Source organism: Triplophysa rosa, linkage group LG20 (genome assembly GCF_024868665.1).
Source record: "Triplophysa rosa linkage group LG20, Trosa_1v2, whole genome shotgun sequence".
NCBI lineage: Eukaryota > Metazoa > Chordata > Actinopteri > Cypriniformes > Nemacheilidae > Triplophysa > Triplophysa rosa.
The window spans coordinates 3,097,844-3,109,797 of NC_079909.1; the positions used below are offsets into that span (position 1 = coordinate 3,097,844).

Here is an 11,954-nt window from a genome sequence, read left to right on the forward strand (position 1 = left end):
TTTAGAACAATTAGTTTTTATTGCTGAAATAGCATACATAAATATCTGTGAAAACTAAACCCATTTAGTACATTCCATTGCCATATTAAATTCAAAATGCAATATAATACAAATATATAAATAAGAAACATGAATAAAAATGGAAATAATAATTTCAAACAATAGCCTATGACTTTTATTTTGGCAGGTTGTCAGAAGACGCTTATTTTTTAGTATGTTTGTTTCTTCACTCAAACAATAACATGTTTGTGAAATAAACTCTCAGCGCAACTCTGGAGGTGAAGTTCATGTCCTCATTCAGCGCAGACGCAGACAAATTCATGAGCATCACGCGTGTAGCACGTTAAACTGTGCAGTTCATTCACTCAGACACGCAGACCAGACAGATGAAATGTGTTTTAACAGGATTCGGTGTCCACTAGTCCGCATCTAGTTTGATGGACGCAATGCAGCCGGAAAACAAGTTGCACTCGTAAAATAGACTAAAATATCAGTTCACCATTTCAATAAGCTATTTATAGGGCTGTGACTGTGGCAGTTTTTTACCACCGCGGTGGTAATAGACAAATCGACCGCGGTGGTGCGGTGGTTGAGAAATATATATTATTTCTATAAATAATATTTATATTATTATATTTGCGTGTAGCAACCACATGACGAGTGGAAGAGAAATATAGACCTAATTTAAATACTTGAAATTGTTAAATAATTGAAATATGATATTTGAAATAAATGAGGATGAAGCATCCGTCAATGTTTAACGCGCAAATCCATCAGTGAAACGGCAGACTACAGCATATAAAACATTTAAATAAACATCAGTAAATAATGAAAACTTAAATGATATAAGAAAGCTAAATACTAAATAAAAAAGCTCTTGTTGCAGTGACTTCAGTCAGTGGCGTATTAACCCTTACAGTCCTTAACAATTCCATTTGAAACAAACTGTTTAAACCTACATTGGCTTTCCTATTCAGATTGCCATAAAAACTTTACTTTTTCCGACTCGTTGATGTGAAACTTACATGTTGACATTGTCCAGATTAAAATGTGTACAGCTGCACTAAATGCGCGTTCAGAAGATGTGCACAGGAGCGCAAATGAAGAGATGTCTCTCCGCAACCGCGGCAAAACCTGCGCGCGCTCCGACACTAAGCAAGCGGGTCATAGCCAGTTTTGATTTTACGTATCTGTTCATTTCACAACAAGATTTCTGTTAATTTAAAATCTTTTAAATAAAACCATCCACAACTGAAAGGCTACAACTAGCAATCGTTATCGCAACTCTCATATTTATTACACCTATATTTGTCAGAGTGACGTGCACTACCGCCGGTGGCAGTTCACCGTCATGGCACTTTACCATCGCGGTGGTGCGGTTGTTACGGCAACCGTCACAGCCCTATAAACTATCAGTTATTTATCAGCATGAGAAACACGTGTGAGCGTGTGAGCAGACTAAAATGCGTGTGTCTCGCGGTGAATGCGTGAGACTTGAGAGCCCTGTAACATGAATAGAGTTTAGCGGGCTGTGCGTCAGTAATAACGGTCCGTGGGGAAACGCAGTGCTCCGTGTACTGTAGTTAAATGGATTAAACGAGGCTTCGAGGCAACAAAAATTGCCTCGATGATTTTTTGTATTCGAATAACTCGAGTTACTCGAGGAATCGTTTCAGCCCTAGTTCTCCGTGGATGTGTCTCTTCGTGCAGCGCGAGATGCGCAGTTTAAAAGTCACACGTGTCTCTCCGTGCTGCGCGAGGTGCGCAGTTTTAAAGTCACACGTGTCTCTCAGTGCAGCGCGAGGTGCGCAGTTTTAAAGTCTCTCCGTGCAGCGCGAGGTGCGCAGTTTTAAAGTCACACGTGTCTCTCCGTGCAGCGCGAGGTGCGCAGTTTTAAAGTCACACGTGTCTCTCCGTGCAGCACGAGGTGCGCAGTTTTAAAGTCACACGTGTCTCTCCGTGCAGCACGAGGTACGCAGTTATAAAGTCACACGTGTCTCTCCGTGGATGCGTCTCTCCGTGCAGCGTGAGGTGCGCAGTTTTAAAGTCAGACGTGTTTTACATGCATCTCCTCAAGCTGCGCAGTTTTAAAGCTTAAAGGGGAGAGGTGTTTTAAATGACAAAATTAAAGATTATATTAGTAAAACCCAATTTGTGGCGTTTGCACTTTGCAAAGTACATAATAGGCTAAATACCCTGATTTGGTGGTTTATTTAGTTCAGAGGTGGATAACGAAGTACATTTACTTGAGAACTGTACTTAAGTACACTTTTTGAGTATTTGTACTTAAGTACTACTTTTTCTGTTTACTTTTTACTGTACTTCACTACATTTGAATGACAAATATCTCACTTTTCATGGCACAAAAAATTATTTCCTTGGCCGACTGTCCCCTCGCTCCCACGTTTGGGAGAGACTATTGTCAGTTGCTTCTAATATGACACACATGAATCAACTCACCAGGTGTGTTAATTATGGAGACATTCACAAGATTTTGGGAGAAGGCTAATGACTTCAGTTGTGTATACTTTTCCCATATCTGATTTACTTATTATAAGCAAAAGATGTAATTACATTTTATCCGATTAATCGAAAAAAATAATCGACCAACTAATGGATTATCAAAATAATCGTTAGTTGCAGCCCTAGTCCACACGAACACGGGTATTTTCAAAACCGCTGCTTTTCTATGCGGTTTGGCTGTTCGTCCACACGCAAACGCAGTACCCGGTCACTGAAACCGAACTTTTTTGAAAACTCCGGCCAGGGTGGAGATATTTAGAAAGGAGATTTGACGCATGACGTTGGAATGCGTGCCGCTGTCTCCGTTGTTTTATGTCAGATTCCAGGCTTCTGATTGGCCAACACGGCTTTATGGTTAGGGCTATATTGCCACGTATTGGTTTGGCATGCTTTTGACAGCGTGTTTTAGTGTGGACGTGGGGTTTTTTTTAAACTAAGAAGTTTATAAAAATACCCTTGTACGTGTGGACTAGGGCTAAGACAGTTCTTGCTTTTTACATTTTTTTCTAGGACAAAGCCTATCGAAACGAAGAGGGTCACAAACATTATTCCGTATTAACACACGAAATGTATTATAATAAATATAATTTTGCAATGCTTGCTAACATTTTACCAAGCATACGATTGTAAATGCCGTTTGACACATCACATGCTAATATATGTATATATATACACATAAGAATGCGAGGCGCTTGTGTAACAAGTTTATTGTATAGATGAATATATACAGTTACTACATGAGCAGGCGAGTGTAATCATTGACGAAGCAGATGTAATTTATTCTTACGAAAAAGTAAAGATGTTCTTAAGAAAATATTTGAGAACTTTTTTGAGAATCTCACAAACCAACCCCTCGTTCCTTCTTCCTCAGCTAACACAGTCTGCGACCCTGTTATCGAGGAGCATTTTCGTCGCAGTCTGGGAAAGAACTACAAGGAGCCAGAGCCGGTATCAAACTCTGTGTCCATCACAGGCTCAGTGGACGACCACTTCGCCAAGGCACTGGGCGAGACGTGGCTGCAGATCAAGGCCAAGGGCAGCTCATCTGGGAGCCCGGACTCGTCCCCGAACAGCCACATGGTCAACCACAATCACTCCCCTTCTCTCGTGTCTTGAAAAGAGGACCAGCTGACCCCAGTCCCAGCCTCTTCCAGCTGCCTCGCTCTCAAAGCATCCATGCATGTTTTAGCAGTGCTGATGTATAGCTATGTATATAAGAACGCACGGCAAGGATGTACTCGTTCATTTTCCTTGTTTTGTGCTTTTATTTGATTTTATTTGCCTTTTCTTTTAAGTATGCTAGTGTACGTTTAGCTTGGCAGTTACGTAATGGGATGCCCATACACATCATCAATGAGCACGAAGCATTTTGGTTTTTTGATTAACCATCATCCGACTCTCTAACCATCTGCCTCAGATACCAAAGAAACCTCTGATGCAAACCATTTACCCAGAAGCCATTCTCACATTTCAGCCAGCTCATTTCTTTTCTGGTTTTCCTCTCCGGTTGTCCCACACCGTGTCTTCTCTCCCGGGTTGTGCTTTGAATCTGTATGTGTATAGTTGAAACTGAAAGCCTGGACTGATTTTGCACTATTGATGGATTGAGGCTGTATCAGTTTAGTGTTGGATACACATGTTAGGATGTTCAAAACAGGAGGACAGGAGGGCGAACTGCTGACACAGGTGGGAAGTGATGTCATCTACATCACTTTGGCAGGAAGGGAGGGAACTTTATATCTTGCTTCAGACGATTCTCTCTATGGCGCTGACAACTGGACTGCGGCAAACATGGGCATTTTTTTGTCGTTTTGGATTCGTTTCGAGCCCAGGCACTGTGGTTTTTGTAGAGTAGATGAGGTTTTAAGGGTTAACTAGTGCTTATAGGTGCATGTTTTTAAAATAGCTGGTATCTATTGCGTAGACATTTCATTTGTAATTCTTTTAGCCTTTCTTTCAGATTTTATTTTTGTCAGTAACAGTCCTAGATAAACTTACTGCTGGTACAGTTGTACTCCATATTATAATTTTCTATTCAATATTCATTGTGGGTAGCTGCCAGATACAAAATAAGTAAAACAGCCTCCGGACAGGCCATCTATATATTAACGGTTGGATTCATGTTATTCATTTTGTCGTACAGGACGCTATCACTCTTCGCATGACTGAAAAAGACCCAAGAATAAGGTGAATAAGGTCAACTTTAGCGTTGACAATCTGTCGGGAATGCCAAGCTAGTTTGTTGTTGTTTTTCATCTTGCTCTCAAATCTGCGTTGTTTGGTTGTGGCTGTCAAAATGGACTTGGTTTTCAAACCTGTGCCGTAACATTCCTCCGATAGGGAACTTCGTACAGGTGTTGTACTTTTCTGACGTATTCGGTGTAGTTACTAACTCGGAAGCTTTGACGTGAGGTTGCAGATGCAGGAGATGCTTGGATCTTAAGCTTGTCCTTACATTCCATCAGCTCAGTTTCATTGCAGGTTTGGATATTGTGACATTGGAAACGGGAAATGCTGCCAGACAGCCATCTTTATAACTCACCCTGTGCTCTTATTGTATGTATTTGCCACGACGTTGTCGTATCCTACAGGGGGCTTTTGGGCTTTTCTTCCTGTGTGTCAATACTGGGGCGGGGTTTAGGGAGGTCTGAGGTATACACATTTCACTACCAATTTACTAGGTAGGGCACTCACTTTCTGCTTGACACACAATACCATACACACTGTAGGTATCTCACTTAATTAAAAACGAACAAAAAAAGTTTTTATATAGGAAACTATAAGACCATCATTACGCTGTGCGTAACGAATGTACAGAGAAAAAATCGTAGGTATTTTTTGAGGAACAATTAATTTGTTAATGATATGTAGCTATTTAATTTTTCCCTTGTCCTTTATTGTAATCATGCTTTTTTCGTTGAAAAAGTTGATCTTTTTTGTTTGTAGGTTTTGTCTGTTTAAGGTTAAAGTGCAGGAACACAGTTATTCTATGAAAACACTGCGTTAGTGTAATAGCCACTCGTGTATTACTTCTAAAGGCTACTGAGCAGTCTCTATACACTTCTGAACAGAGACTCTTTCAACTGTCTCTGGAGACATTTGAACAAAAGTACTCATCTCATCGACCCAGAGTCTGAGTGAGATACTTCACTCCAATATCAGTTGGGAGTTAAGCAACATGTTTTTATTGTTTGATGTGCGCTTCCAGGAGAACGACGACAAGAAACAAATGTTGAAAAAAAAACATTTTTCTGCACCTCGAGTGTACTTAATTTGTAAATCTGTATTATACCCTCATTTCATGGCCTTGTTTCTCCTTGGAATAAAACAAAGTTTTGGCAGGCCATTGTTTTGTACTTAAGTAGCCTCAATGAACAATAAAGTGCTCTTAAACCACAGTCCACTTGACTCTGTCTGTAAATAAGGAATAAAATCAATTGTACATACACGATCACAGTCTTTGTAATTAAATACTTTAAAACCAGCGTGCATATAATTGACAAGAATCTCATTCTGTAATTCTCACACATGAGGCAAATATTAAGACCTGTGTATATTGCAACAGTGACTATTTCATGTGACCACAACCCCTGAACGTTTCACAATTCTTTATCGTTAACTTGGTTATAAATGAATACTAATACATTACAGACATTCATCCCAATAGAAATAACCCTGCGAAATACACCCAACCACAAATCTGATCCTATTCAAATACCAGAGAGATGCTGTACCTTTCTCCAGAGTCGATTTGTAACACACCTGGCCATAATCTGGAGTTTGACATTACATAATATAGACATAAAAACCCCTAATATGAAGATCCAACAAAACAAACTTTCAAGCACATTAGAGCGAAAATGGACTTCAGTGTAGACGACAATTTTGTGAATAAAAACTAGGCTGTGGGAAACTAGGTCTGTCTGACATGTTGCTCAAATACTGCAATAATGCTTTTTGTTTCAGCTACATTTCCATTTACTCAACGATGTCTACCCTGAGGTCCATAGACACGTCCTGACAAAAATAACAGGAAAAATAAATGTTTCTATAGATACAACAAGAAAGTCCATTTGGAATGAAGACATCTTTTCCAAAAGTTACATTTGCAGGAAGTCAGTAAAAGAGTACTAAAGAACCATTGAGTTGCCATGTGGATCATGGTCAAATAAAGGAACGTCATGTGTTCAGTTCTGGTCCTGAAGCCTTCAGATACTTTCATCATCACTCATGTCCCAGATCTGTCGGATAAGACAATAATGTTATTAAACAGTCAAAATCCTTTAAAAGCACATTCAGTGTTGTTTCCAATGACACACATGGTGTCACCCAGCAACGTGAGGAAAAACGTTAGCTCAGTTTTAAAAGGCAGAGACAAAAAACATCACAAGCTGCTGTTAGTCAGTTTAGTCCTAACTGACTGGTAGATGCTAATAAAAAGGCAATTTGTCAGTAATATTGACAATAATAGTCAGCATTAGTTTCCAATCCACTTCATAACATCTCAACACAGGGCAGAAAAGGTTGAAAGGACAGAGTATCTATAGATAGTAAAATTATTTTAATCAGATACTTATATAGTAAGGATTTTGAAATCACCATTAAATAAAAATGTTAGTTTTGTGTCTTAGTAAGAGTGTGTTCGCCTTAAGGTTACCTCTACAAGCTACTGTGATACAAATAAATTCATTTGGAAGATTAAAACATACAATCTCTCACAAAAGAAAAAACTAACACTTAAAGCATAATACAGTATAATGCATTATAAAAGTAGTTTTAATTTATTAATTATGCCTTGTAAAGCACCTTATAATGCATTGTAATGTCTCATTATAACACTCATCAATTCATTATTACACTTTGCATTTTTAATTTGGCTATAAATCTTTAAAACAACATTTAATGTATTACAACACACATTATGAACAATTATAATACATCATACCATTTAATAACCCTTAACAATGCATTATACATAAAGGCTTTAAGTAAAGTGTTACCAAAAAAACTCCTCGTTAATTTTCTGGTCCATCAAATACTTTTTATGATGAATCTTAAGTGTCCCATCGCCTATATTATAGACGGTTTCATCGGACGCACGCGCAGGCCCGAAATTAGCTTCTGGTCGAGGTTTGGTCATAAAATAACAATTTATTTTAGATTTAATTTATATTCATATATAAATATGAATTGTATTAAATTAAATTAAAACTACTCAGCAGTTGTTGATTCTTTGCAGAGGTAAGTTTGGGCCACATAATGTTTCTTTTAGGGATGCACTGATATGTAAATGTTGGCCGATAAAGATAACCGATAATTCTTGAACATTGGATAACCGATATATTAGCCGTACCTAAATATTAATATAACATTTTCTGAGACTGAACATTATTTTTTGTACCAAGCCTACTTTACACAGTAATTCAAGATTCTTTAACTTTTAAACTTTTCTGGTATAATGTTTACTTAATAAAGAAATTAAAGATGTTCTCCCAGAGCAACCCAGAAGTGTTCTCAATAGCCACAAGTCTAACAGGTCTCAAGACAGAAAGCATTCAGACAGCGGTCTGCTTCAAACAATGTGCTTTTGTTCCTATAATTTACACATTCATAAACACTGTACATACTGTACCGCATCAACAATGTTTTGCTAATAGCGGTAAGTGAATGATCACGACAGAAAGACAGTACTGTACTGGATCTTAACTGTGAGCAGCGTGCACCTGAAGAAGTTTAACCAGAGGAAATGATTCAGAATTTATCAGCTATAATATATCGGCCTAAATTTGATTTGATACCGATATGGCCGATAATTTATCGTGCATCCCTAGTTTGTGTATGTTGTTGCTGCTAAAACAGTCCCCTGGTCAGGACCCCTGAAATAAGCCACCTGATCATACATTTCCTATTTCCTATATGGTAAATGGCACACAGTGCACTAGATAGTGGACAGGGAATGATTCAGACAGTGTAAATAGGCAGTTTTATGGGGAGAATGAAATGCAGCTTGAAATATTTCATAAATAAAATTACTTGTCGCATATGGTCACTATGAACTACCAAGGTATAGAGAAACATGTGCAGGTAAAAGCACACACACTTGAGTAAATATTGACAAAATGTTCATCTTGAGGTAAACTATGCATTTACTGTAGAGCAAACTAGAGACGTGCAGGTGTAGCATCATCTGAAGAGCATTCAACAGCAGATGAGCATCTGAACATGAAAAGATCTTTTCAAACGCGCTAATTCTACACAGAGTCAACTATACTTACGCTGCATGCAAAACTGAGACGGGACACAAGAGTGAAGGCAAACAACCATGTTCATGTCCTTTTGAAGACAGAAGGACCAGACGCGAGTGCGTGTGTTATTTTGGATTACGATGTGTGCCACTGTCAGCTCTTTCTTCTACTGCACACCTGCTTGTCAAAAGCTGTGTCATTGACATGCTAATAAAAGCCGAACAAAAACAACTTCTGCGGCCTTTCCACTTTGAAGTCTATGCCAAGTGAAAAAGAATAACAACCTGAGAGATAAGAGGTGAAGAGAGTGATCAAACAGAAAAAAAATGTGAGGCATGGAGGGTGTGAACCGTGCCTGACTCTCTGTGCTCCTTCACAAACTCTACTGGCTCACGGCACTTCTGCCTTTTTTTTTAGCAAATACTGGAATATCATATTCATTTAAAAATGTAATGGTACATTATGTAACCACTTGATTAAAATCGATTCACTTTTAAGGTCCTTAAATGACGTACATGATACAGTAAATCTTCTATATAATACCACACAGTAAGGCCCATTTACACCAAAAACAAAGATTTTTCAAGTTTTAAAAACTTCGTTAAATTCCATCAAGAGGTTTTGATAAATAAGAGCCTAAGATAAATCCTCTCAGAGGTTCGGTACCGATGGAAAAGCCTTTTGAATAAATATTATTTATGTTATTATTTATTTATGTGTGATAAATATTACTATGGTCCTCTATGGTTATTAGATAGGTAAACCGTTAAATCCAGACTCAGATAAATGTACAGCTGCTGTGGCTCACAAAATGTGGTTTTGGGATCAGGATTTCATGTTTGGAGGCTATAATTATGAATCATCTGAATTACAATGTAGAGCTGCTATCATTCTGTTATATCAGTGTTGTCAAGCATGTTGTTATTGCATTTATCTTTTATTACATCATCCACATAAAGTGATAATTTTCCATCAGTTCTGCTACAGTATGTGTCTACAAATATAGCGTCTGTTTATATTATACTGCATGTATGTTTCTAGGAGAAATCTGAAGCTTTGGGTGTAAGAGCCGGAATAAAACTGAGAACACACCATCACATGTACGTATTACATAAACGGCTCAATCTGTTTGTTCATTTTGAAGTAATTACGGAGGCCAGAAATGACATGCAAATAGTCCAAGAGATTACTGACGCTCTTCATTTCCCACTATAACCGGATGACAGACACAGTCGCACACCAGACAACATTATTATTAAAGCTGTCATTACATAACAACAATTTCAAATGAATCATCGCAACAGTGTTCTTCTCAAAGTACACAACCATCACGAATGTTGCAAAACCGCTAACATTTACACAATACTAATAGTTTTTTTAACTATGCACTATGATGAAGTTTCAAAATACAAATACACTATATGAAATATTTAAAGGTACAGTGCGGGATGTTTTGTATGATCTATTAACAGAAATGCAATATAACATACAAAACTGTGTCTTTAGATGTGTATAAAAACCTTACGTAATGAAAAGTTATGTTTTTATTACCTTAGAATAAACCAGTTGTATCTACATAGGAAGCGGGCCTATCTACATGGAATTTGTTATGTTGCGCAGCCATGTTTTGTACAGTAAGCTCTAACGGACAAACAGCTCTACAGAGCGCGTTTCTTATATGTTGGTCTTCTTCGTGTGTGTTTTTAGATGCAGCTTGCGTCATCACGGAGTTACGCACAAAGTAGTAAGTCGTAGTACGGAGAGGAGTAGTCGTCGTCGTCTGAAGCAATTGATTGTTCTGTCTTAGAAGTTTTGATAAAATGGAGGACCATGCGTATTGTGCACAAGAGCCGACAGAGCGTGAATCTCTGTCGTCAAAGAAGCGCAAACGTGATGCTGCCAGACGAATTCGAGACAAACGGCGGCAGAAATCCAGGATAAACATCGCTGTAACATTAGTATTTTATACAAATGGCCATATAACCTCCGAATAATAATGTTTTTCCGTCCCTGCGGTACGTACTCCAGTTGTTCCTGACTTTACAAAGGGGGAGACAAACGTCTACTAACTTACACCTAACTGCCTATGTCGCTGTCAGATCAAACGCTTTGAACAGCGTTGCTATTTACGATTAGCTAACTTTAGTTACTTCACTACTCTCAGTGTGTACTAGATAGCACGCAAGAAATACAGTATATCTAATTATAGAATTGTAACAGTAACTTTCGCAATAGAATACATGTTAAATGATTAATTACGTTAATATATTGCCTTACCTTTGTAAAGAAACATCGTTGCTTGTATCACTGCTATCCGCTGTCTCAGTAGACGACATTTTTACTGTTGCGGCCACCGTCGTACTTCGAAAGGGAGATTCGTTGCAAAACTATAATACAACACTAGTGGCCGCTGATTTTCAAGAACTGCGCCTTTAAATTATTGTTATTATTATTATTGATTATTATTGACATGTACACAGTTCCAGATCTATGTACCAACAAACTCCTAATAACTGCCAGATGATTTCATTATCATCATCAATCCACCTCAAAGATCGAAGTTATGATTTTTTCTATTTTCCAGCTTTGTTTTTATATCAAGTTTCCTGCTGTTTTTCTATAGTTGTACAGAGTTTGTGAGTATGTGAGTTGTTTTCCAGTAATAAGTCAAAGGGTTTGCCTACTAAAAGTCAAGACCTTGACCAAACCAGTTCATCTTCAAAATGTGTAAATATTATATTACGCTAAAGTGACTTTGTTTCATATGACCAGACACGTTTCATTATCCCGGCAACACAATGATCTGATTCAGGAAGACTGGGAATGGAAGATCTGCAGTGGCACAATACATGAGGGAGGGGTTACCTAAAACAATAATGCATTGCTCTTTTACAACATAAATATCAATAAATCCAACCAAATCGTTTTACTATCAACACAGAGTGGGTGTTACGGTCATAGGCTACTAGAGATGTATTTGTGTTGGGCTGGCGTGCTGCAGGAGAGCAAACAAACCCTTTGCTTGGAATATGAAAGCTTCCAGTAGATGAACTAAAAGCAAACACAGTGAAAAACATGTCTGGTCAGGATACAGGTGTTTGGATTACAACATACAGCTGGCTGCTTGAGAGAGAGAGAGAGAGAGGGGGAGAGAGAGAGAGAGAGAGAGAGAGAGGGGGAGAGAGA

At 38.2% G+C, this 11,954-nt stretch overlaps 2 protein-coding genes across 4 annotated transcripts in view; one reads left to right on the top strand and one right to left on the bottom strand.

Annotated features, from left to right (window-relative positions):
* vgll4b (vestigial-like family member 4b) overlaps positions 1-5,561 on the top strand; it is a 48,632-nt gene extending 43,071 nt beyond the window's left edge. For all 3 annotated transcript variants that reach the window (XM_057362487.1, XM_057362484.1, XM_057362485.1), the window contains one exon: positions 3,395-5,561. In XM_057362487.1, the coding sequence (XP_057218470.1) occupies positions 3,395-3,639 (245 nt within the window). In that variant the 3' untranslated portion in view covers positions 3,640-5,561. The remainder of the gene's footprint in view (positions 1-3,394) is intronic.
* A 120-nt stretch (positions 5,562-5,681) lies between these two features.
* atg7 (ATG7 autophagy related 7 homolog (S. cerevisiae)) overlaps positions 5,682-11,954 on the bottom strand; it is an 84,048-nt gene continuing 77,775 nt past the window's right edge. Inside the window, exon 20 of the mRNA XM_057362483.1 lies at positions 5,682-6,764. Within this exon, the coding sequence (XP_057218466.1) occupies positions 6,732-6,764 (33 nt within the window). The 3' untranslated portion in view covers positions 5,682-6,731. The remainder of the gene's footprint in view (positions 6,765-11,954) is intronic.